Source organism: Protopterus annectens, chromosome 9.part0 (assembly GCF_019279795.1).
Source record: "Protopterus annectens isolate FY-2018-M chromosome 9.part0, PAN1.0, whole genome shotgun sequence".
In the NCBI taxonomy this organism is placed as follows: Eukaryota; Metazoa; Chordata; order Ceratodontiformes; family Protopteridae; genus Protopterus; species Protopterus annectens.
In genome coordinates, this window is record NC_056743.1 from 1317178065 (window position 1) to 1317205501 (window position 27437).

The 27437-nt window shown below is 42.9% G+C and overlaps 1 protein-coding gene across 1 annotated transcript in view; it reads left to right on the forward strand.

The window, feature by feature from the left end:
- The first annotated feature begins 3053 nt into the window (after positions 1–3053).
- CCHR9.PART0H2orf68 (chromosome chr9.part0 C2orf68 homolog) overlaps positions 3054–27437 on the forward strand; it is a 460237-nt gene continuing 435853 nt past the window's right edge. The window contains exon 1 of the mRNA XM_044084286.1: positions 3054–3268. Coding sequence (XP_043940221.1) covers positions 3132–3268 — 137 coding nt within the window. The 5' untranslated portion in view covers positions 3054–3131. The remainder of the gene's footprint in view (positions 3269–27437) is intronic.

Here is a 27437-nt window from a genome sequence, read left to right on the forward strand (position 1 = left end):
AGCGCTTACCAAGTGAACTTGGATGTACTTGGATTAAAAACTTCTGCCTGGAGCCTTGGGCGTGGTTCTTTTTTGTTTTTTACCAGTTTAGTACCCAGTGGGTATTCTCACTTTTTGTGGTTTATCCACCACTGGCCAGATGCATTTTCTTTGGATGTGGAGTGGGTTTCAATGAATGTGAGTTTCAAGGGCAGAGAAGCTTTAATGCCAAGTCTATTTTCATGGTGAGACAGTATTGTTTTGTTTGGCAGATGTCTGTTGGTGTTTGTACATTATTGTACTGCAAAATGTAAAAATAAAATCCAAATAATCCTTGTAGAAGTAAAGCAGTATGCACACATTAGTGATTATGGTAAATGGGGTGAAATAGCCAGGTAATGGGACATTGGAATGACTGCAGGGGGACTCTAGTGCCATATTTTGGTTTTCTGTTCAGTTTGCGTTTGAAAGTTGGTATCCCACAATTCCATTGGAGTGGGTGGGGTTACGTAATTATGTATGCAAATTAGATGTTAATCAGCGTACAGATTTGTACCTATTTTTCATGGGCCTTATCCAGATTTTTGATGTTTCCAGGTTGAGAGGTATGGCCATATCGGTTGCGAGGACGGAACCGAAGTCCTAATAGTAATGAATGAACAAAGATCTACAACACTGATGGAACGTTATGGTAAGACATAACTTCTTTTAATACCCCATCAAACTTTACAACCAGTCTGGATCATAGCTCTCAATGTTTATATCCAGGATCAGGGACAAAACCAAAAATAATCAGGGGCAGTTTTAAATATTGTAAGAGATGACTTAAAAGGTAACAGACTAGGAGGACTTGAAGTAACATGTACTTTCCAAAGTAAAAAAAAAGGTCTAGGAGGCCAATGACTGCTACTATTTATTGGCTACAATCCAACAGCTTTTTTTCTCAAAAGTCACACAAAGCTCTCAACTTTCTAGCTACAACAGTTTACCAACTTCAACTATGTTAGGTGGTTAAAATGTTACATTAACCTATAAAAGGTTCCTTTGATGAATTAATATGATTCTGTATTATTTATCCTGATTATTTATAAACACTGATTGTGTGATAGACTCTGTCAATGTGGAGCAATGAGGAACATGGACCTTTAAAGACAGAAAATGAGGAACGTTCCTCGTAAAGTTGAGAGAGGTACGAATGTTGGGAGGGATAGAGCAACAACTTGATGCAAAATCAGGGACAACTGAGATGCTTGGTCTGGATGACTAGAAAGGTGACCACAAATTTTCACCCATCATACGTAGGGAAGCCTACTTAATAGTAGGGTTACCACCTGTCCCTCTTTGGGTAGTTGTGTCCTGCGAAAAAAAACTAAAAATTGGCAAATGTCCTGAGATTTTAGGACAAAAATATTTCCCAAGTTTTCTTTAATAGTTGCATAAAACAGTTATTTTGTATATGAAATACATAAATGTTGTTTTAAATAGCATAAGCAGGTCAAATGCTACAAGAATAAGACTTTATTTTGACAAAAACATGAATTTCTGTCCTTTGCACTAACCATGTGTATATTTTGTCCTGCAAAATCTTGCATTTCTACAAAAATGTCAAACTTTGGGCATTTGAAAAGGTAGCAACCCTACTTAATAGGGACACACAGTTTGGCTCCCACTAGTATTTACGTGAAGTAGCTGGAGCCTTCTGTGTGGAGTCTGCATGTCCTCCCCGCGGTCGGGTGACTTTTAAAGACGTGGCGACCCCTAACCGGGAAAAGCAGAAAGACAGCCAGACAGCTCAGTTTCTTCTGGATGGTCTCCTCGGCCGTAAGCTTAGAAAGACTCTATGAACGATTGCTCTGGAAACTCCTTACGAATTACCACATTTACTAAGACAGCCCTTCATGCGCAGAAGTGTAACAGGTTAAGATATATTAAGATGAACGTGTACGTGGTTAACACGCTTATTTACAGTACACGCAACCGAAGACGTGTACCAGGCATTGCTAAAAGTTACTTTTTCCAAGCGTGACAGCTGAGAGGCAGGATTATCCTTAATTTTATCGTTAAAAAAACGTTACGAGGGGGGAAAAACATAATTTTCAGTTATTACAATTTACACCTAGTGTATGATGTTGGTCGTCAGATTTAGACTTGTTTATTTTACATTTACCAATGATCCTTAATCAGGCTTGTTTGAGAGTATACTTCTAGGGCTGCCACCTTTTCAAATGCCCAAAGTGGGACATTTTTTGTAGAAATGTGAGATTTTGCAGGAAATAACATACCCACGGCTAGTGTATGGGACAGAGCTTCACTTTTTTGCCAAAAGAAAAGCTTATTTTTGTAGCATTTGCATTGTTTGTGCTTTTTCATATAATATGTATGTGTTACTGATATAAAATAACTGTTTTATGCAACTATTAAAGAAAACTGAAGCAATATATTTTGTCTTAAAATCTCAGGACATTTGCCATTTTTTAGTTTTTTTTTGCAGGACACAACTGCCCAAAGTGGGACAGGTGGTAACCCTATATACTTCAGAGGTAAGAGTATATAAAATGCCCATTTTGCAGCAATGTAACCCGCAGAAAGATTCCATATCACTAAACGTGTTGTGTCAGTATTCAAAATTCTTTTACTGGGAACACAAAAAAAAACGCTCGTCTTTTTCACCATCTACTATGATTTTAATGATCAATGCTAGTGATTTTTAACACTTGGAGGATGATATGTATGGATATAACACAACGTAATTTCTCAAATAATAAAAGAAATATTACAAACAACCATAGTTGCTGATAGCTACGTTTTAGTAGTATATTTGATGCCGTGGTATAGACCACGTTAGTCGCTAACTTCTGGATAATGGCTACTCAAGGTTGTTGAATTACAGATTTTGCTGTAGCCATCAGGAGTAGCTGCTGAGAGCTGTAAATGTTTTTCAATAGCTCTTTGAACCAAAGTTGGACAGCATTAGGATCACCGTCAATAGCCCTCACCCTCACGTTCCCATTCCTCACCGTCGCTTAAGTCTTTGGTTGGCCTGTCAAAGTGTAAAAAAGCGCATGCTCACAACCTAAGTACTGTGGTTGTGGTGGTACTGTTTTGACAGTTACGGTGTGGAAAGTGTTTACTTTCAATCGCATCCATTACCAATGGATATCGATAGACACCGTGGTGGGCTGCAGCCCTTGGAACGTTCTAGCCTTGCAGTTTCTTTCAATAAACCCGGAGGAAGACTGGACATGAATCACGGTTTTGTACACCATATTCGCAAGAACCAACAGGCGAGGTGAGAGATCAATAAACTATGCTCGAACGCGAGCTTTTCTGTTTAGGGTTATAAGAGCAGTACGCATGCGCGCCGTGCTATTTTTGGCGTGGCGGGGGGGGGGGGGGGGGGGTGGGCAGTGAGTTTAGCTCCTGCTAGGTTTCTGGTTCAGCTGCTACTCTTGTACGTTCGTTTTCTCTGATTGAAACAGTTGTAGTGCTATTGGGCTTTTTTTTGTTTTTTTTTGCTTTGCTTTGGGACCCGTAATTAGTTGTCAATGAAAGCTTCTCACAATTCCCCGATCATCAAACCTAAATAAATAAACGAATTATGATCATAAAGTTAAACAACTGTCAAGTAAAGAGTGATTTTGTTAAATGAGTACTATGCAATATGGTGTATACATTAAAAATTTATCTTGTTGTGCATATTTATTTTCTAATATAATGTATAGTAAACCAACTCAAAAATACGTTTGGAACTCGTAAACCAAAAACTTTAATAACCGCTTAGCGATTTTGTATTCGAGAACAAAGAACATCCTGAAAAATAAAGTTTTTTTTTAAGTTTGTGTATAGTGGTTCTGAATTTGAAATTATTTGGATGTGACTACTATGTTTCGGATTTTTTGTCAACAGAATTTGTCAGTGTAATGTTTTCAGAAAACCATTTTCTAATGTTTATTTGCATTTTTGCCAACAATCCCCCCTAGGGTTACCACATGTCCCACTTTGCGAGGGACAGTCCCTCTTTGGGCAGTTGTGTCCTGACAAAAAAATTGTAAAAATGACAAATGTCCTGACATTTTAGGACAAAATTGTTTCCTATGTTTTATGTAATAGTTGCATAAAACAGTTATTATGTATCTGAAATACCTAAAGTTATGCGAAATAGAATAAGCAACTTAAATGCTACAAGAATAAGCTTTTATTTAGGCAAAAAAGTTAAGTTCTATCCATTGTACTGGCCGTGGGTATGTGTCGGCCTGTAAAATCTGATGTTTGTACCAAACATGTCCCACTTTGGCCATTTGAAAAGGTGGCAACCCTACCTGACACACATACACACACAATTTTTTGAGCAGATTCTGATGAAAGGACCGATGACTTGCCTTTCGAGGTTATATAGCGATAACGACTTGTTAAAGGAAGAATTACAAAGATTGAAAACTAGATTGTCAATTGGTAAATCGATTCATGGTATTGCTAATCAAAATTTCAATGGGATGACCAGTTAAAAATTAAGAGATGAGTCTATTGTTACTGAGAATAGCAGTATTTCCAGTGTGCAGGATATATATAACACTATTATAGTTATTCCTCCCTGTAACAGCTGTAGCAGTATTTTAAATATTATTCAAAAATAGGGAGAAACTATTAACCAGGACTAGTTTGTGTTTAAAAAGATCTATAATAAGAATAAGAGACAGGGTTATCCATTAGGTTCCGTTCTTACTTTAGAGACATTACCAAATGTAGGATTTGCAGGTGTATTGTAAAATTATACATGAGACCTTACATAGCAGTACATAGCTATCCCAAATCTGTTGCTTGTTGTCCTTTTGCAAACTGCAATTCCAACATTGTGGTTTATTTGGTAAACTGCCTCTCATTTTTTATGTTGGTAAAACAGAGAGATAGCTTTGCTAACCTATTAATAAAACAGTTATGATGTCAAAAGTGGGAGATAGCAAAAGTATGTTATTCAAGCTGTTGGTTATTTGCAATGGTTTTTGATTCTTGTCCCCTTTCCAGAAAAAAAAGTTGGCTGTTGGAAAATACCCGTGAATACAGAGAATTTAAACTAGCAACTGTTGCTTAATGCCGTAAGCATAGCTCCCAGCCAAACAGGCACACATCTCATCAGAATTGGGGAGAATTCCAGAAGTAGTCAGGAACACTTTTAAAACATAAGTAGTATTAATTTGAGACACTGACAGAATAAGACAAGAGGATGTGAATTAGTATATTTTTGAAATAAAAATTATATAACTCAATTATTGCTATTATTTATTAAGTGTAATTCACTCCAAACTTTGCCAGTTTTAGTAGGGATTAAGAGGAACAGACAAAGTTTGAGTCACAATTAGGGACAGTTCAGAGGTGTGGCCACACAGCCACTAAGACTTCATGAAAAATGTTTCTTATGAGAGCATTCTTAAATTGAGTGATTAAATTTTAGTAAAAAAAATACTTTTATGATTATCAGTTAACTTTTTGATCATTTGGCTCATTTGTATTTTTGTGTTCTTGTATTTGTTTTTCTCGTCAGCTAATGGTAGATGTTCTTTGTTCTGATGAATTCTTAGTCTTGATTTGTTAAAGATGAAAGTACTAAACGTGTTAATGTTTCAGGTTTAAACCTTTCTGGAGTTTTTGACGTGGTGTGCTAGTTTTGTGTAGTTTTTCCTGTACATCTGGCCATTTGTTTTGGCAGTGTTTATCTTTAAACACATTGAAGAGAGTGGTAGAGAAAATGTGTAGGTAGTGGGAAGTTATCCAGATTAAGACAGTTCCCTGTTATTCAGCATCCATGACCATATGAGAGTTTTGTAGTGGATTGTTGGTGCATAGCTTTCAACTTGGGGGGGTAGCATAATGGTTAAGGTGTTTACCTTACAGACACAAGGTGCAGGGTTTGACTCTCACTTGAGGTAATTGGCCCACAAGGGCAGTTAGCCTAGCACTAAAACTATAAACTCTATTGAAATTGTCCGTGATTAGTTCATAATCAATGACATTTTTAAAATATTAATACTATTAACTTGAGACATTGGCAGAATAAAAGAATGTTAATTACTGTACATTTTGTGAAATAAAAGAAATCTATAACTCTTAATTACTGCCATTATTTATAATTCACCATATTTTCTCCAAAAGTCACCAGTTTTAGGAGGGATTAAGAGGGAAAGACCTAAATTTTGGAGTGAAAATCAGGGACATCCCTGGAAATCAGGGACAGTTGAGAGGTATGTGTTGGAGTGCATTGGAACCAAATGTTAGATCTGCTGGACGTCAGTGAAAAATTCACAAAAACGCAAAGATCATGTCAGGCGGTGGATCAGGAATCCAGTTTGTATCTGGGCAAACCCTTCTAAGCCCCCACCCCATCTGTGGCTGTCACCACAGACACTTGTACTCTGGGGTAGGGACAATTCCAGGAACAGATGATCCATGGGACATGGTTACAGATAGACTTTGTTGCTCATAAATGTTCTTGAAAAGGTAGCAAGTTATGTCTTGCAGTTATTTCAAGGCTTACTTCCCTAGAGTGCCATTGCTCTCTGTGCTGGCAATATGGCTGTGGTGTGGTACATTAATAAACAGATGGGAATCTTTTCCTGCTTATGTTAGGAGGCCTTGAGAGTTTGGGAATGGGCCTTTGCAGCCAGTTGCCACCTTATTGCCAGCCACATCCTGGGAGAAGCCAACTCTATTGTATAATGGTTTGTCAACTCACGTGTAGCACAGAGCCTGTTCTGCCAATGGGGGAAGCCTTGGGACATCCTCTTTGCATAGGTTCAGAAGTTCATAGGATGATACTAGGCTATTGGCCCGTAGGCCCTTATAAGCTTAGCCAAGAATTTAGCCCATGTTCCCACAAGGTCAGCACCTGTTTCCCCTGTCCAGCAGGGACACAGGTGGGATCCCAGGGCTGTACTTTCTGTTTCCCATCCAGTTGTCCAGGTTCCTGTTAAAGAGAGCTAGTGAGGTACTTGCTTGACATGGAGAAAGAGACTATTCCACAGATGGGGGAGTCTTTGGGACAAAAATCTGTCCCGCCAGCAAATTTTATTAAAGGAAAACTCCACTTTAGAACTAAAAAAAAAAAAAAAACATATTTTTTCATTGTATCTTAGTTTTTGAACTATTTTAATGCCTCAAAATCACTCCCAAGTGTTTCTTTTGTAATTTTAATATGTTTCTCCCAAAATGGCGGATGATGGGTTTTGCCTTGGTAACGTGATCTTGTTTTCTTGCTTTCATTCCTTCTTCCCAGCATACATTACAAGTCCTCTTTATATGACTCGTGCTGGACATAAAGAAGTGGTGCTCTCTTCTCATGCCATTAAGATTGAATGGCAGGACTGTGAAGCACTGTCATCTAAACACACCTTCTGTAACAGAGCTGCGTCTGTGTTTACCTGACTGAGCCTCATTTATGTCAGTCAGACCTTGTTCTATGCTATAAATAGCTGTTAGCTACTTACAGCAAACGAAAGTAGGTAAATAACAGTTTTTTGTAAGAGGAGTCTTTCGTAGTCCTAAAAGATTTGACAACCCCCCCCACACACACACACACACACATACACACACTCTTGCTGAGGTGTGAAAACTCTCACTGCAGTAAATGATCCTTGTTGTGCATTTACAAGTGACAAGTAGTAGGACTGTAAACTTAGTCTGTTTGCTACTTCTCAGTGCCTTCAGTGGGAGGATTTTTTCTCTCTCATGAATGATGCAGACTTAAAATGTGCTTTACTAGTTCCTCAATTATTTCTGTCATGTTCACCCTTCTTTTTTTTATTTTATATTTATTTATACTTTTACCAGGAAAGTGAACTGGTCCTAGGACCATTTTCAGCTATAACTTAAGCTACATTGGCAGAGATGATAATTATTAAATGCATTTGTCAATACAAAGAAAAAATACTGACATAAAGACATTGACCAAGATTGCATGTGCAACACATAGCCAATGTGTGAGAATTATCAAGTAAATGATTGAGCAATATTAACTAGAATGTATACATTAATAACGCTTAACCATACTATCTTGTTTATTATAAGTAATTCATTGTATGCACACCTATTGCACACACACACATATGTATATGGGTGTGTGTGTGTGTGTGTGTGTGTGTGTATATATATATATATATACATACATACATGCAGTATGTGTGTGTTTCTGTGTACGTGTATAAAGTACATATGTACAAAAGCATGTGATGTGTGTGCGTGTATGTGTGTGTGTGTGTGTGTGTGTGTGTATGTATGTATGTATGCATTTAAACACAATTAAGTACTTCTGATTTCCTTTTAGTAGTATTTTTAATGCAAGGGCAGATAGTAAATGTATGTTAAAGTAAATTCATCTGTATATAATGGTTACACTCTAACAATGTAAGGACTGACTTAGTCAGTGGGAATCTCTTACATTGGATCCGTATGTACCAGGTATGCATCCCCCTCTAGAAGGAGGTCACAAAAAAGCTTAAAAAACATTTTTATGAACAGTATCAGTACACCTAGTTGATAGGGTTGCCACCTCACTCTTTCTGCAGTTCTAGCCTGTGTGTGTGTGTGTGTTGGGGGGGGGGGGGGGCTTGAAAATGGTAAATGCATTGATACTTTACAAGAAAAAATATTTTCTGAGTTTTCTGTAAATGTCACGGAAGTCTTTGATACTAACTTTAAGTTATCTTAACATATAAACTATTATAAATAACATTTAAAGCTTAGCATTTCAGTACTGTGTTGCTACTCATGTAAATTTGTCAGAAGAGTTGGCAATTGCTTTGTTTTGCTATGAAAGAGGAGTGTTAAGTTCTCCTTCCCTCTGCAGTAAAAACAGTGGAAAACAGTTCCACAGCTTCCTGACTTTTTCATATCAGCTGCTGTGTTCCTGACATTAGCAGGATTAATTGCCCATCTAAGATTGACAGCAGTACCTGACCGGGTAAACTACAGATTTTAACTGTGTCTATGATATACCATGCAGGTGGAAACAAATTTCTCTGCGAAGTATGTGAGAAGTTGAGTTTAAAAAAAAAAGTAGGTGGGCTTTCCCTTCCTTTGACTCAGAGGTTCCTCACCAGGAGAATCCAAGGCCTCAAATATCTACCGTAGACAGATAGGCTAAAAGCCTTATCCCTCTACTCAGTTTCATACAGACTCCTCAGAGGTGACCTCTGTCTGGCATACAAGACGATCACGGACCCCCACCTTGATGGGACTGCTGCATATCCTCAAGTCAAGCTCCACTCGACTAACTCGCATGCGTGGCCTCAACCTGGTCTGTGTGTCAGCCTGGGTGTGTATGTCTTTGATAAATATTGAAACTCCACCTCCTTTGGCTTTGTGTCCCTCCATTTTGGGTCTGAAAGTATGATAGGACAAGTAACCTGGTAAGGCTGGGGTGCGTTCCACAGCTTTGTACCAGGTTTCAGTGACTGCACAAATGTCAGCATCTTCCAGGGTAAGGAATGCTTGCAATGAGTGCAGTTTCATGTTAAGACTCCTAGCGTTTAGCAGCATGACCTTTTAAATGTCATTTAGAAGAATTTTTCATGTTGGTAATTTTGTTCTCATGACTTTGCCTAAAAAGGGACTATGTGGGAGGCAAGAGCCTTTGTTAGAAGCCTGAAGCCTAAGGGAAACAGATGAAGGCCATTTCAGGCAAAGCATTGTGGTTTGTCAATCATGTCCTCCCAGGCTGTCAGATACTGAATCCCCTCTGAATGACACCATAAACTAAGCCAGTTGTTAAAATCAATCATTTTCATGCCGGGAAAGAGCACTACAGATGTGATGTTTGCTCTGAGAGTGTTGATGGAGAAGTACAGAGAATGACAGAAGGAGCTGCATTGTGTTTTTGTAGACTTGGAGAAAGCATATGACTGGGTCCCTAGAGAGGAGTTGTGGTATTGTATGAGGAAGTCAGGAGTGTCAGAGAAGTATGTGAGAGTGGTACAGGATATGTACGAGAGTAGTGTGACAGCAGTGAGGTCTGCGGTGGGAGTGACGGATGCGTTTATGGTGGAGTTGGGGTTGCATCAAGGATCAGCTCTGAGCCCTTTCTTATTTGCAGTGGTGATGGACAGGTTGACAGACAAAATCAGACAGGAGTCCCCATGGACTATGATGCTTGCAGATGACATTGTGATCTGTAGTGAGAGTAGGGAACAGGTGGAGGAGACCCTGGAGAGATGGAGATATGCTCTAGAGAGAAGAGGAATGAAGGTCAGCAGGACTAAGACAGAATATATGTGTGTGAATGAGAGGGAGGATAGAGGAATGGTGAGGATGCAAGGAGTAGAGGTGGCGAAGGTGGATAAGTTTAAATACTTGGGGTCAGTAGTTCAGAGTGACGGTGAGTGTGGAAGAGAGGTGAAGAAGAGAGTACAGGCAGGATGGAGTGGGTGGAGAAGAGTGTCAGGAGTGATTTGTGACAGACTAGTACCTGTAAGAGTGACAGGGAAGGTTTACAAGAGGGTAGTGAGACCAGTTATGTTATATGGGTTGGAGACAGTGGCATTGACAAAAAGACAGGAGTTTGAGCTGGATGTGGCAGAGTTAAAGATGTTAAGATTTGCACTGGGTGTGACGAGGTTGGACAGGATTAGGAATAAGTATATTAGAGGGTTTTCTTTCATTGCTTTCCGTTCGTGGATTTTTTATTTGTGGTTTTGGTGCTATTACTTGGTTATATTAGAGGGTCAGCCCAGGTTGGAAGGTTTGGAGACAAAGCCAGAGAGGCAAGATTACGTTGGTTTGGACATGTGCTGAGGAGGGATGCTGAGTATATTGGGAAAAAGATGCTAAGCATGAAGCTACCAGGTAACAGGAAAAGAGGAAGGCCTAAGATAAGGTTTATGGATGTGGTAAGAGAGGACATGCAGGTGGTTGGTGTGACAGAGCAAGATGCAGAGGACAGGAATAAATGGAAACAGGTGATCCGCTGTGGCGACCCCTAATGGGAACAGCCGAAAGAAGATGATGATTGAGGCATCATTCTGGGTGACAGTAGGATGCTGCTTAAGGCTAGGGACATACCTACCTGAGACACATATTCAGCGAGCTCAAACATGTCTTTCTTTATATAGTCCAGAGGGGTGCGTCTCAAGGGGTCTGTATTATATCCTCAAAAGTTGTAAACAGCGACCGTTATCTACAGCGAAAATGCTGTGCGGTGAACTGTAAATAGTGAGATCACACTAAAGTGAAGATCGGAAAATTTGCCCTTTCCTCACTGTAGTGTGATCTCTGAGTTGGTATATATAATTAGCGGGGGGGGTGTGGGGGACACAGTCCCCCACAACAGCGAATTCGCTGAATGGCATTTTCACTGTTTACAGCTTTCAAGGATGTAATATAGACCTGTGTTTCAAGTCATTCATACCAGCATGGACTATGACAGAATCATAACAGCACGTGTTGTTGAGAGACTTGAGTCCATGTGTGATATGATCGATTCTAGCACCTGACAAGCAACTTACCATGACTTTTTCCTTGTTTAGCCTGGTGAGGGGCACATCTGTGTCTCATGATAGTCTTCTGTAACTAGCATGTTGGATTTGTGGCTGGGTCTTAGAGTCTGTGAGACACAGGAGTGTGTACTGTGTATGGTGCTTGGTACTGTGGGATGTGATGTGCGTATACGTTTTTGCTTCCCCACTCAAAACCAAATGCTGGAATTTTATTCCCTTATTCCTCCTAGTGGTGGATATCCAAGGTGTCCTCTGATTCAGAGGTTGTCCCAGAGCTCTTGTGCTTTCCCTTATTCCTAGATTTCTGGAAAAGGCCAGTATGCACAAAGGCCAGGGCCTCTTCATAGTTGTAGTTTGTCTAATGCAAGTGTAGTTTTCCCTGACTATGTTGTAGTGTTCTGGACTGTGTTATCTGTCTGAAGCCCCCAGGACACTTCGTTTGACGTTGTCCAAGAAGCCTCACTTGGATTTTTTACCCTAATGCTTAACTGCATGACTTTTCCACTATCAGTGATGTTGAGGAACTCTTCTTTCTTTGACCGATGTGGTTCAAATCCCAATCTATGCTAAGGTGGCAAACACCAAGAAACACTAAAAAGTAAATGAACATTTTTTTAGTTTCAGTTATGACCCAGGGCATAGTCTTTCATGAATGCAGTACCATCTATGTTAAGAATGTTTAGCACAATTATTTGATTTTGGCCTTGGGCTGCTCTTCAGTTAAGAGTGCATTTATCTGCTGTTTTCAACTTTCATAAGGGTGCTGACTCTTATTGCTAGCATCAATAATGGTTTGCAAGATCTGTCCGAATGACACCTTTCATTTGCACGCAAAAGTCAGAGATCCTTGTTCTCTGCCTGGGACTCTTTAGTTTGTGCTAAAAGCTTGACCACCCTTTAAACTTTCTGTGACTGCAGAATTCAGATTTGTATCTTGGAAGACTCTATTTCTAGTAGTTCATAGGTTCATGGGTTGGTACTAGGCTATCGGCTCTAAGGCCTGTGCAAGCCTAGCCATAACAATTCCCTGGATATTTCTTCCCACAGTATTTACTTCTCTGGGCCCCTGTCTAGCAGGGCGACTGACATGATCCCTGGGGTGAATTTCCTATCTCCCATCCAATCATCAAGGTTAATTTTGAAGAGGGCCAATGAGGCGCTTTGCTTGACATATATGGGCAGTCTATTCCAGAGTATGGGGAGTCTCTGGGTCAGGAACCTATCCCTCCAGCATGTTTTGTTCATTGTGATGATAAGGTTTAGATCCCTGGAGCGTGTGGCGCTGAGGGATTGGGATTTCTGTAAGTGGAGCATGTCCAACAGCTCAGGGTTTGACATGGCCTTGTATGTTAAGCAGAGATTGCCTCTGAGTAGACGATATGCCACAGAGTATAGCTGGAGTTTTTTTAGACAGTCAGCATATGACATCTGCTTTAGGCCTGTGATTCTTTTAGTGAGGTATTTCTGTGGCCTTTCCAGCTGTTGCAGATGTCTTGTGAGGTACATACCAAATGGGGCATTATACTCTATAATGGGTCAAATGAGGGATGAGTACAGTGGGACAATGACCTCCTTTTTTCTGGATGAAAAGGCCTTAGTGATGATATATGCCACATAGAAGGATTTCCTGACTGTTGTGGTGATGTGGTTATCGAAAGTGAGACCACTGCCCACCTGTGTCCCTAAGTCTCTCATCACACTTTCAATGTTTAGTGCCCTGCCACCTTTGTGGTAATTCATGGGTACATGTTTTTTTTCCAAAGGGGATAACTATACATTTCTTGGCATTAAACTTGAGCCCATGGCTCTGGCACCAGGCATCTGTTTCTGTAAGGCCCTTTTGTAGAATATCCACATAATTTGGGGATTCAATAATGGCTCCCAGTTTGCAGTCATCTGCAAACTTTGTTAGCCAGAGTCCCTTAGTGTTGGTCTGTACTTCAGAGAAGTAGATGCCAAACAAGAGTGGTCCCAGGACTGAACCCTGAGGTACTCCACTTGTCACTTGTCTGGAGCTGGATTTGGAGTCGGCTACTTTTACAGTCTGGGTTCTGTCAGTAAGCCAGTTGGCAACCCATTGAGTGACGTAGGGATTTATGCCCAGCTTAGTAAGTTTATCTATGATTCCAGAGTGGGGGATGGTGTCAAAGGCCTTGGCGAGGTCCAGATAGGTTGTGTGGACCGCCTTACCCTCGTCCACAGCTCTGGAGACTGAATCGAAGAAGTCAATCAGATTCAGGAGACAAGATCGGCCCTTCACACACCCAAACTGGGTGGGGGTCCAGTGTTTGAAGGTTGCCAGTGTCTTTGTTTATAAGTTCCATGATAATGCGTTCCATGCCCTTGCAGATCAGGCTTGTCAGACTGATGGAATGGTAGTTCCCGGGATCCAAGGCGGATCCTCCCTTGTGGAGTGGGATAATTGTAGCTGTGCGCCACTCAGTGGGCACAAAGCCTGAGGTGAGGCTAGGATTAAACATGACACTTAGGTGAGGTGCCAGTTCATTTTGTAGTTCATGTAGTACACAGCCTGGGATGTCATCCATTCCCATGGATGCTGTATCCCTTGCTTTGGAGAGTGTGGTTTCTACCTGTGTGGCCGTGATTATCGGAATTTGGCAATCTTTTGGTATTGAGATGGGCCCTTTAGGGGGTGAGAGGGGGGTGAAGTTGGCACTAAATCGATCTGCCAGGATATTGGCAATATCCTTGGGATCAGTATATTTAATGCCATTCTTTTGTAGCTCGGAGCAGATCTGAGCATTGTCATTTAGATTCTTGACATAACTATAGAATGCCTTGTGGTTGTCTTTGGAATCTTTGGCAATTTTATTTTCGTAACTAGCTTTTGAGGATTTTATGAGGGATCTCAGCTTCTTACTGAGGCTGGTGAGGGAGTTTTTTGCATCCTGGGATTTTCCTCTTTTCTGCAACAGTTTCTTCCTCCTGTTGTATAGTTTGTTTATGGCAGGGGACCACCAGATTGGCTTCCTTTTTTTGGAGAAGAGCATCTTGGTTCTATTTGGGATGGCATGATTCATGCATGAGTGGATGTGCTCGTACAGTGCCTTAGTGTAGGATTCTGCAGTCTAACTTCCAGATCCCGTCTGCATGGGTGTTTTGAAGTTTGTCACTTCTGACTTCAGTAGCATGAAGTTGGCTTTGGAGAAGTTTTTTAAGGAGGTTTCCTTACTGGGGGGTGGGTCTGGGATGTGGATGTCAACGGTAATTTGCTTATGGTCAGACCTGACCAATGAGGGGGTGACCACTGGTGTGGAGCATCTATCTCCCATGTTGGTAATGACCAGGTCTAGGATATTGGAGCCCCTGGTGGGACAGTGGATTAGTTGATCCAGGGCATTGGAATTTATGAATTCCAAGAACCGTTGGGAAAAGGAGATGGTACCCGAGTAGTTTTCTCAATTAATGACAGGGTAGTTGAAATCACCCAGTATTAGGGTGTTTGGTTGTATCTTAACATTTTCCAGTATGTTTAGAAAGGTGTAGTGAGAATCTTGGGGCATGGTGGGGGATCTGTAGCAAGTTACAATTTGGATTGCAGTCTTACCTAGTGTTAGTTGCACCTGGAAAATTTCAGATGCATTGTGTTGGGCAACTAGCCTGGAGGTGTGAATATCCTTGGTGAATATGGACACTCCTCCACCTTTAGTGTTTTGGTCTTGGTTTTGCGGCCGAAAAGTGTGGTAAGAATTGTAGCCTCGTATTGCAGGGGTGCTCTCTGGAGCCTTGAACCAGGTCTCAGTTACTGCACAGATATCGATGTTCTCCATTTTTAGGAGTGCCTCGAGAGAGTGCATTTTGAGGTTTAGACTTCTAGCATTGAGTAGCATTACCTTCACATTTTGCATGCTTGTATCGGTTACGGTGGTGGTTTTATCCTTTGAATCTTGCCTAAAAAGGCACTATAGGGGTGGCAAGAGCTTTAGCCAGTAACCTGAATTCTAGGGGTGATAGGTGCAGATCATCTCTGGCAAAGCATTGTTAATCATTCAGGAGAATCTCTAAAATAGCAAGTCTTATCTCTTCACTCTCCTTAGCTAGTGTTCCACATAAACAGTGCGTCCATGATAGCAAAGTCTTCTTTATAGCATAAAACCAGAATAGAGATCCATTTTAAATCAAAACCAGTCTGTCAGTATTTTTTCTTAATTGCACTAAGAGGGCAGCTTGTGTTGTACAGTATGGAGGTTCACAAAACTTCTCATATTTTACGTAGGCAGAACCAAAATAATTGAGATCATTAGCTGTTTGTGTCATATTTAAAAAAAGAACTTGGAGTGGAAAGTGACCAAGTTGACATTTTCAAACTGGGTTTTAAATTATATTAACTTTTGTTTAAAAAAAAAAAACTTGTCTTTACTTGCTGAGCATAGGGTATACTCCATCAGGATCATGGCTGCTTCTTAAAAAAAGACATCTTTGAATTATTATGTTTATGCAGTGGTTATGTGAGTTGTATACAAACTAAAATTATAGAGCTGCATTGGCAGTTAAATCCTCATTACTGTTTTCTCCCTCCCTCCTTCCTTTGTTCTCTCAGCCTAGATCTACCCGGGTTGATCAGTGGTGGATAGTGACGTACATTTTATTATTTAATTGTTAATGTTGTTGAAGAGCTTCCATATCATGGATTGCAAAGGATCACAGGGGCTCTGCAGGCTAGGAAAGTTTCTTTGGTCAACCTAAGTCTTGTTTATTTTAGATAAAATTGACAGAAGGATTGTTTTTATGATTATGTCCAAGTCTGCACATAGGTTAACATCTACAGCTGGATTTTACAAGTCCTTTTGCTGTCACAAATCAGACAATTTCCAGGCAGTGTGATATTGCTGAGGTTTATTAGTTTCTTTAGGATCACTCCAGTGCTGAAATTATTGGAGGATTATGACAAGCTGTTGGCAGATAAACACTAAAGAGAAGTCACACATGTTTACTGCTTTTTATTTCTAGAAAAATCTTTAATTTCGGTATCTAACTGGTGCATGGATTCAAATAATAATAGCTGCAAATAACAACATCAAGTTCCTCATGATTCAGTCTGTGCATCGTCAGTCCTATTTTCCAGGATGGTGGAGGTGGGAGTAGATGGCTCTTCATCTTCTGAACTCATCACTCTGCAGATCCTTTATTGATATGTTGGGTGTACATCTGTGGTCAGGAAAGTCATTGTTACTTAGGTATTATCTTAAGAAAAAGCAATTTTTTTTATGAAAAGTTTACAAAATAGAAACAAGTCTCGAGCAAAACTAATGCAGCACTAATCAAAGTGAATGTTAACTCTGGATTGGGTAAATTTGTTAATATGTTCACAAGTCTTTCAGCTCAGCTTCTTGATAGAATTTGAAGTCCCAAAGGCAAAGTGATCCTGTTTTCTCCTTTGATGTCTGTTTAGAGACCGGAAGCTTGGGAATAATGAGGACAGTGTAAGTGAAGATGTTAAGTTGCCTATCTCGCCTTCATTCTTGTTGGTTGGGATCGGAGCCAATCCTCGACTCCGACTCGGCCATCTTCAATAGCTCAAGAGCTGTTTACTGGCTCGAGGCCACCCCTTATCCCATAATGCCTAGCGATAGCTACCCAGATCTCGTTTGCCGCTTCAGCTACGAGGTGTCATTTTTCTGGCTCAGGCTTGTATAGAGTTTTTGTGTAACTTTTTTTTACTAAAATTTAACTTTTTTAGTACTTTATTATTAGCAATAGTTTGTGATAGATAATTGTTTATCTTACAGTATCCCTCCTTTTGTAGAACTCGTTTAACTTACAGTTCTCCCTCCCCCCCTCTCTTCTTGTAAGGTTAGCGGTTTAAGTTAGAGGCTTTCCTTCTGTGCTTTTTTCCTATAGGCTAGCCGTTTAAATTAGAGGCTTTCCTATTATCTTTAAAAAAAAAAAAAAAAAAAAAAACTTTAGTTATAGTTATAGTCTTCTAGTAGGTGTGTTTTTTGTAGACTGTATATTACCTTTTGTTATTGTTGTTATAACTGATTTCTTTCTGCTTGAAGAATGTCAAAGGTATCCAAGGTTTCTGGGTTCAAGAAGTGTGACTCATGCTGTCAGAAAATGTCTCTGACAGATGGGCACACATCTTGCGTCTATTGTTTAGGCGCTGTGCACCTGCAGGACTTCTTAGGGGTCTTTTAAAACCCCTGGATTCACTGGCCAAGGGCTCACAGCCAGTGAAATCCCCTAAATCCACTAAGCCGTCAGCTCCAAGTTCGGAGCCGTCTTCGGTTCAGGATTTACCTTCTACGTCGGTTCCGGCTGGCACCGACAAGACAAGTCTCCACGTCAGCTCCGTCAAAGGCTTCGGAGCCGTCGTGGAGCCACAAGAGGCTGAGGTCCCCTTCACTAGAGTCGGTGCATTTGGCTCCTCGGTCTTCTGTACTTCAGAGCGAGCGTAGTCACTGATCCTCTCGATCCTCTAGACTGTCAGATCATGATGTGGAGAGAGTGGTCAGTAGGTTGTTAAAGTCGCAGGCACTAGCTAAATTGTTGTCCAGCCCTCCTCAACAGGTATAGACTCCCGTCCACTTCTCTCGATGTTCCTCCTCTGACTCCAATGAGTTTGGAATTTGTTGGGGTTCGAGTAGTGGAACCGTCGGCTCCGATAATTCATTCTCCTTCGGTTCCGACGTCGGCTCCAATTCCCTCGGTGGTACCTTCCATCGAGGGATCTGGGGGCCGGGGCTACCTCGTCGGCTCCAAGAAGGCGAGTGGCATCGGACCCTTGTCCGACCCCATTCTCCCTCTCGGAGCTTCGGCGTAGGTGAGCTTGGCTCCAACATCGGCCTTGGAGCTGTCCCCCTCGGTGTGGATGAAAGATTCCTATTTCTTCAGAACTGGAGCTTTCTCTGCATCGTGGCAGGGGCGCCTTCAATGTCATGCGGAGTGTGCTGTCACCTGAGTCAGCTCCACTATCAGCTCCACCGGCTCCGTCCCCTGTAGTGCTTGTGCCAACCTCTGCTCCTCCTCCAGACCCTAAGCGTAGGGAACTGATGCTCCAGGACACCCCAATGGGTGTTTCTTCCTCTTCTGAGGCCTCTCCTGATCACTCAGAAGAGCCCCCTCAGAAGAAAAAGTGTAAGAGGAAGCACATTGACTCCCCTTAGTCTGTCACTTCTGATACAGACTTAGATGATTCAGAAGGGTCCCAGAGATCCCCCTCTGAAGATGTTTCCTTCTCAGACATCCTAGAAATGCTTAAGCAGAGGGGGAACTGGAATCCCATAGCCCCTTCTGAGGATGAGTCTGTATTTCTGGATGCCTTCGGTTCTCAATCTTCCACCACCTGGGTGTCTCCGCCTTTCGATCCACTTATGACAGTGGTGGCTCAAAAGGCTTGGTCAACTCCGGATACAGTAGAACCAACTCCGAGGAGACCTAGTAAACTCATTACAGCACCCCAGGATAAGCAGTTCCTTTCGAAAGGTGTCCCTGTTGATGCTATGGTGGTAGCAGCAGCCACCAAAAAAGAGTTAGCGGAGACTTCTTCATCTGTTCATCCCCCTAACAAGGAGTCTAGGATGATGGACAGATATGGGAAGTGAATGTTCGCTTCAGCGACCTTCTCTATGAGGTCACTGAACTACCTGTGTCATTTTACCCGACTTCAAAGGGATCTCCTTAAAGAGCTCGGAGATACCCTCCAAGATCCAACAGCTGAGGGAGCACAAGCCACGGTAGCTTCCCAGCTAGTGATGCTTAATTCTGTTGTTAATCCTCCATGAGGCTCATTTCTTATGCAGCCAATGGGGCGAGTAGAGCCGCAGGTACCGGGGTTGCCCTTAGGAGGCATGCATGGATGCGGCTGTGTAACTTTGGGAAACCCTTTCGAGCGTCCTTCACCAACACTCCCTTTTGATGGTTCCTTTCTTTTTGGACCACAGGTGAAAGACACTTTGACTAGGTGTGAGAAAGAAGGCAAGACACTCTCTGCCATGGGAGTCCGTTTTTCCACTCCCTCTAGACCTTACCCCAGGGGTCAGAAGAGTGGGAAGATGTGGTTCCGTAAATCTCAGGGAGCCTTGCCTGATACACGTAGTGATTTTTTCCTCCAGAGACAGAGGGGGAAACAATAATAATAGACGCCGCCCTCGTGGCAGAGGGGGTCCGCAGAACCAGGGCAACAGAAAATCCTTCTCTGATAAGCCCTTCCAGCATCCCTTCAACTCTTGAGGCAGTCGGGGGAAGACTTTCGCTGTACCCAAAAGCCTGGCAAAGTTTAACACAAGACAGATGGGTACGGTCCATTATATCTGGGGGTTACAAAATTCCCTTCCATCAACCCCCTTTACAGTCAAGGAAGACCCTTCCAGAAGTTCCACCCAATCTGAAGGAGCAAGCAGTTATAGAAGTTTCAAAACTGCTAGAAAAAAGAGCCATCCAGAAAGTCCCGGCAGACCAGCATGGATCTGGAACTTACTCAAGGTTTTTTTAGTACCAGAAAAGACAGGGGACTGAAGACCGATTCTGGATCTCAGCAGACTGAACAGGTCTGTACAAAGAACAAAGTAACGGATGGTCACACTACAGTCCATTCTACCCTTTCTGGGTCAGGACAATTGGATGTGCTTGATAGATCTTCAGGACGCCTACTACCATATAAAGATGGACAGGCGCTCCAGGAGATATCTTCGCTTCTGGCTGAGGGTCAGTCATTATCAGTTCAGAGCTCTGCCCTTTGGTCTCACCACAGCTGCCAGGGTGTTCACCAAATGTATGGCAGTGGTCATGGCTCACCTGAGGCATCAAGGATTCCAGGTGTTTCCATATCTAGACGACTGGCTCCTTACTGCTACCACCAGGCATCAACTCATACAAACATGGGACTACACAATCACAATCTGCTCCCAGCTCGGCATTACAATAAATTTCGAACAATCTGCCTTGTTACCCTGTCAGTCTATCACCTACATAGGAGCAGACTTAGACACAAGGGATATGTTTGCAAGGCTACCACTAGAAAGAGTGTCTGCAATCCGTCAGCAGGTACAGGTTCTGATGCAGAGCAAAAGGATCCAAGTCAGGTACGTCCTTCAAACTCTGGGTTCCTTGGCAGCAGCCATTCTCCTAATCCCACTGGTGCGCTTTCATATGAGAATTCTTCAGTGGCTTCTGTTTACGCAGTGGTCTTTCTAAGAGCCACCCATGAATTACATGATCATGATCACGGATGCATGCAAAAGACATCTTTCTTGGTGGATGGTCTCCCCACTAGTTACGCAGGGCAGACCTTTCATACAACCTCCTCCGGTAGCCACAGTGACAACAGATGCCTCCCTGATAGTGTGGGGGGCTTTATCTGAGCAGGACAGTCCAAGGAACTTGGAAACCTCACGAGTACCATCTGCACATAAATGTCCTGGAAATGAGAACTGTGCTCCTGGCGTTGCAAGCCCTTCAAGACTCTCTTCCTCCCGGGACCATTGCTATTCAAATGGACAACATGTCAGTGGTGTGGTACATCAACAAGCAGGGTGGAACCAGATCCTACCCTCTGTGTCGAGAAGCACTCAGACTTTGGCAGTGGGCGATTTCCTCCCAACGTTTTCTGATTGCAACACACATCCCTGGGAGATCCAACGTCGTAGCAGACAGGCTCAGCAGAGCTATCCTCATGCCTCACGAGTGGTCTCTGAATCAGGAAGTTGTAAATCTTATCTTCCGCAAATGGGGACAGACTTGATGCGATCTCTTTGCCACCCCCTTCAACAGCAAATGCAGCAACTACTTCTCCCTTCTTCCGCTTTCGGGTCACATACCCAGAGATGCTCTAGTCCACAATTGGCCCCAGGGACTTCTTTATACCTTTCCTCCTTTCCCCCTGATACCCAAACTTATACAGAAAGCAATATCATGGGTTGCAAAATGATCCTCATTGCTCCCTACTGGCCTCGACAGATGTGGTTCCCGTTCCTGCACCATTACCTTCTCGATCAACCCTGGACTCAGGACCCAATTCCAGACCACCTGGTTCATCAATTAGGCGGGTTGCATCAATCCCTCAAAACTCTCCAGCTCACAGCTTGGTTGCTCCACTTCCAACCTTAGCCAGGCTTCCCAGCATTTCCCCAGCAGTCCGTGACATTATTGTCTCCTCCCACAAGTCTACAACGAGGAAAACTTGTGCTAGCAAATGGAAACATTTTTCGTGTTGGGCAAAGGCTAGGAATTTGGATCCCTTTTCAGCCCCAGTCCACGAAATCCTGGAATTCCTAGCACAACTGTTTCACTCTGGGTCCGCTTCCGCTATGATCAGGGTGCAAATGGCGGCCATTTTTAACTTTCATGTTGGTTTTTCGAAATCTAACATTATGTCTCATAAGCTCTGTAAAACGTTTTTGAGAGGGACGACTCTTCTTAGGCCTCCAGTGGGAGATCCCCCTCCTCCTTGGGACCTTAATTTAGTCCTAACCTCCTTAATTCTTCCCCCTTTTGAACCAGCAGCGTCCTGCTCTATCAAGTTTCTATCTTGGAAGACACTCTTTCTGGTAGCTATTACTTCAGCCAGACGCGTCTCCGAACTTTAGGCGCTATGTGTTTGTCCTCCATACTTGGTTTTTCATAAGGACAGGGTTGCTCTGAGGACTAATCCTTCGTTTCTCCCTAAAGTCTGCTCAGAAAATAATTTGAACCAATCTATAGATCTTCCTGTGTTTTCCCCTAATCATAAAACCAAGGCAGAGTACAAATTACATCAATTGGACGTTCATAGGCAGTTGCGTTTTTACCTGCACAGAACTAAAGAAGTAAGGAAGTCGGACCAACTATTCCTCTCTTATGCCTTAGGCAAACAAGGTCTCCCAGTTTCCACGGTAACCTTGTCCAGATGGTTGTCACACACTATTTCTTTCATTTATCAGTTAAGGAACAAAGACTTGCCTATTAAACCGAAAGGTCATTCTGCTAGGGCCTTGGCCACCTCTGTAGTCTTCCAGTCTAGGTTGCCCATGGATTCCATCTGTGCAGCTGCCACATGGGCAAACCCTCATACCTTTATTTCTTATTACAAGTTGGATATGGTCTCCAGGAGCAGAGCTGACTTTGGTTCCACTGTTCTCAACAGTCTGTTCTACTGAGCCACCCAGGATTTTAGGTGCTAGGGACGCTGTCCCAACCAGCAAAAACAAAGGCGAGATAGACAACTTAACATAAAGAAGTTATGTACCTACCATAATGTTCCATGTTAGTTGTCTTCATCTCGCCTTCCTTCTTGCGTTCCACCCTCCGTCCCCCTGTCCTACTGGACCGAGAGGAGTTTTTCTCTATTTCACTGGCTGTGTGTTCTCTTGTCTCCTCTTTTGACTTAGATAATACGGCGGATATAGTCAACTGAATTTTTGACTGGTTTGTTCTTTTGTTATGTCTGGAGTTAGCTATTTCAAACGAGATCTGGGTAGCTATCGCTAGGCATTATGGGATAAGGGGTAGTCTCGAGCCAGTAAACAGCTCTCGAGGTATTGAAGATGGCCGAGCCGGAGCTGAGGATCGGCTCCGATCCCAACCAGCAAGAAGGAAGGCAAGATGAAGACAACTAACATGGAACGTTATGGTAGGTACATAACTTCTTTTTTTCTCAAAATGTAGTACTTTGACATCAGATATATAGATTTGTAATCCATTCTTGAATCTTGGGTACGGTTCCGAACCATGGAACCAGTCCATCCATTCTATAGCTCGCGCCTGCCAAAAATCACTCAAGCTACTGGTCTAACCACAATGCCCCTCTCTACATTACCTCGGATCTTATTTGCTGCTCTTACTGCTAAGAAGCGTCAGCCAATTCCTCTCTCAGAGCTAAGTAAAATATTTATTTTCTTTTCCCTTTGGAGCTTGCCCATCTACTTCTTGGGTGACCCCCCCCCCCCCGCTGATGACCTCATTAAGTTAATCGCTCAGCGGGCTTAGAAGGCTCCTGACTCTACAGAGCCCATCCCCTGGAGACCTGACAAGATATTTCATCACCTGAAGACCATCCACATTTGGCAAAGGGCTTAGCAGCTGACGCCATGGTGGTAGTGGCCGCCACCAAAAAAGAACTAGTGGAGGAAAGTTGTACTGTTCATTCTCCTAACCAGGAGTCCAGGGTGATAGATTTTGGAAGCGGGTCTATGCATCATCAACTTTCTCCATCAGGTTCTTAAACTTTTTGGCATATTTTACTAGACTTCAAAGAGATCTGGTCAAGGAGCTGTCAGACACCCTGGGGGGGAGTAGTGGCAGAAGGGGTCCAAAAAAAGTGGCCTCGCAGTTAGCTACCCTGGAGTCTGTGTCATACTCGTCCATGAGGTTCATTGTGCATGCCACCGAAAGGGTGACCAGGTCAGCAGGTTCAGGCGTTTCGATGACACGCTTGGATGCTCCTCTTTGAGTTTGCAGAACCATTCATGTTGTCCCTCATCAGTGCTCCCTTTAATGGAGCTTCATTGTTTGAGCCCAAAGTAAAGGAAATTTTATCCAGGTGTGAGCAAGATGGAAAGACTATGTCTGCTGTGGGCATATGTTTTTCCACTCCTCAAAGATCCTATTCTAGTAATCAAAGAAGTGGCAAGATGTTGTTCAAGAAGTCTCAAAAGCCTTTCCAGCATAAAGTGTGGTACAGACTTCCCTCGGGATGAGGGGGGGGTTACAAGGGAAGATGCCGTCCCAGAGGCAGGGGTGGTCCGCAGAACCAGGGTTCCAGGGAGTCCTCCACTGGTCAACCATACCAACGCTCCTGAAAGGAGGCCCAACTGCTTGCCTGTGGAGGCCATCTGGGTAAGATTCTCTTTGCACCCAACCAGCTGGCGACGCATAACTACCAATGTCTGGGTGCTAAGGGTTATTTCCAGAGGTTATTCTATCCCCTTCACCCTTAACCCATGAACTCGTGCAAAACTCCCTGATGTTCCACCCAGTCAGAGAGTTCAAGCAGCGTTAGCAATCCAATTGCTGATCCCTGGGCTTTGTTTTTAGTTCCTGTTACTGATCCATTGCCTTATTAGGAAGGAGGGAAGTTTCTTTGCTTACCAGTGGGAGTGGGAAGCACTGAGCAGCCTTTTTGTCCGAATTGGTAAAGTTTCAGCCAGAAACTAGTAGTCCATTGGTCGTTTTGGGCCAATTCCTAGCTCCTTTCAGCCCCCTGCTATAAAACACGCTAAACGCGCGTTTTCCAGCTTGTACCAACTCAGCACAGATCCTCGTGGTGGCCTGCAAAGTGATCCAAGCAGCAGAGAGCTAAAAGAGTGACTTTCTACCAGATATAAGTATTTTTTGTGGCTTTCCCACTGTTATTAAGCTAGCGACTGCATTTCGCCTGTTTTACTGCTACTTTAAGTGATTTCTGCATTTTACACTGTTTATTGCACTTTAAGTTACTAATTGTTGCAAATTGTTTCTGTAGGCTACACACTAATGTGCGCTAGCTGATTTACAGCATTTATAGCATTTACTGTCTGTTTTTTTCCTTGTCTCTGTAAAAAAACAAAACATCAATTGTTTTCCTGCCTTACTGAACTAGAGTAGTCCAGTTTCAGAGTTGCTGATCCCTGGGCTTTGTTTTTAGTTCCTGTTACTGATCCATTGCCTTATTAGGAAGGAGGGAAGTTTCTTTGCTTACCAGTGGGAGTGGGAAGCACTGAGCAGCCTTTTTGTCCGATTTGGTGAAGTTTCAGCCAGAAACTAGTAGTCCATTGGTTGTTTTGGGCCAATTCCTAGCTCCTTTCAGCCCCCTGCTATAAAACACGCTAAACGTGCGTTTGCCAGCTTGTACCAACTCAGCACAGATCCTCGTGGTGGCCTGCAGAGTGATCCAAGCAGCAGAGAGCTAAAAGAGTGACTTTCTACCAGATATAAGTATTTTTGTGGCTTTCCCACTGTTATTAAGCTAGCGACTGCATTTCGCCTGTTTTACTGCTACTTTAAGTGATTTCTGCATTTTACACTGTTTATTGCACTTTAAGTTACTAATTGTTGCAAATTGTTTCTGTAGGCTACACACTAAAGTGCGCTAGCCGATTTACAGCATTTATAGCATTTACTGTCTGTTTTTTTCCTTGTCTCTGTAAAAACAAAAAATCTCTTGTTTTCCGCCTTACTGAACTAGAGTAGTCCAGTTTCAGAGTTGCTGATCCCTGGGCTTTGTTTTAGTTCCTGTTACTGATCCATTGCCTTATTAGGAAGGAGGGAAGTTTCTTTGCTTACCAGTGGGAGTGGGAAGCACTGAGCGGCCTTTTTGTCCGATTTGGTGAAGTTTCAGCCAGAAACTAGTAGTCCATTGGTCGTGTTGGGCCAATTCCTAGCTCCCTTCAGCCCCCTGCTATAAAACACGCTAAACGCGTTAAGCTGATTTAAGCGGAGTTGCCACTGTTGCACACAAGAGCAGCGGCGGCTAAACAAGGTTAAACTATTCGGGCCATCTAAATTCCACTCTTCAAATTTTCCCTTAGAACTACCTTCCTCGAGCTGTACTGCTGATCTAACCAGCATGTCCTATAACTGAAAAGTTCATCTCTACTTGATTCCCAAGTAGGCTATTCTCTATCTGTAAAGCCTTGCACTTACTCCTACAGTACTTGCACCTTGATAAAGCACTCTTATTATAGATAGTACCCCACCAGCCTAAAACCCACTTCCCCCGGAGTCCTTTGAAAGTCTCTTTATCTACTACTTCTAGTATGTCGAGGGATCAGTTGCTAGTGTCCTCTCCAGCTCAACTGGTGAACCTGGGAATATTGAGGCAATGTTACAATTGCCTCATGTACACAGACAATCCTCTCCTTCTCCCACAAAACACAAATACATGCGAGAGATGCAACTATACGGCCAAACTGGAGGCTGAGCTCTCTCAACATAGGACTGGCAAGACCAGACAGGAGGAGAAGGTAACCACACACAATACATACCCAGTCACACATGGTACCATCACAACTTCAAATCATACACATACTCACACAAAGACATACTCGGAGGCTCTGATCAAAAATTTACCAAAACAGCAGAGGCCACCAAAGCAGACACCCAAACAACTACCACCTCACGACCCAACACATGCAACACATAGACCACACAGTCAGAGTGTCAAACAGTCACAGCCCTTAAGGCCAAACAAAATGCCAGACACACTTGTCATTGGTGATTCCATAGTCAGACACACTGACGTCCCGCTCACCAGACTGAGTAAGGAGAAGGTCACAGTAAGCTGCCTGTCGGGTGGTAGAATCCGCCACATAACACAAGCACTCAGGTCTCTCAACAGCAGGTACAAGTACGACTCAGTCATTGTCCACGCTGGTGTCAACGACCTGAGACGTACCTCCTTGGACTACATGAAAAGGGACATCGAGGAGCTCTCTGATTATGTAGCCCAGGCAGGTATGACCCTGACCTTGAGCAGTATTCTACCTTCACCTAGAATGATGCCACAATACAGTGATAAGATGATCAGCTTTAATAATTGGCTTAAATTCTGGTGTCATTCAAAGGGGATCCAATGTCTGTCTGCCTGGGATGACATGCTGGACAAGCCACGCTGCTTCAAGGGACGGCTTGCACCTGTCACCCTGGGCTTCTGGATATTGGCAAAGGCTCTTGCCACCCCATAGTGCCTTTTTAGGCAAGGCTCAAATTCTAAACCTACCACCCTAGAACACAAAAAAGGAAAAAACTAAGGGTAATGCTGCTCAATGCCAGAAGTCTCAATCTCAAGATGCACGCACTCGAGGCCCTTCTCAATATGGAGAACATCGATGTCTGTGCTGTGACAGAAACCTGGTTCAAGGCTCCTGAGAGCACCCCAGCGCTAACAGGTTTCACCTCATATCATGCGTTCCGGCCCCAAAATCCGGACAACACCAAGAAAGGGGGGGGGGGTGTCCATATTCATAAAGGACACCCACACCTCAAGGTTGGTGGCAGCACGATGCATCGGAGACCATCCAGGTGCAATTAACCATAGGCAAGACTGCTCTGCAATTTGTAGCA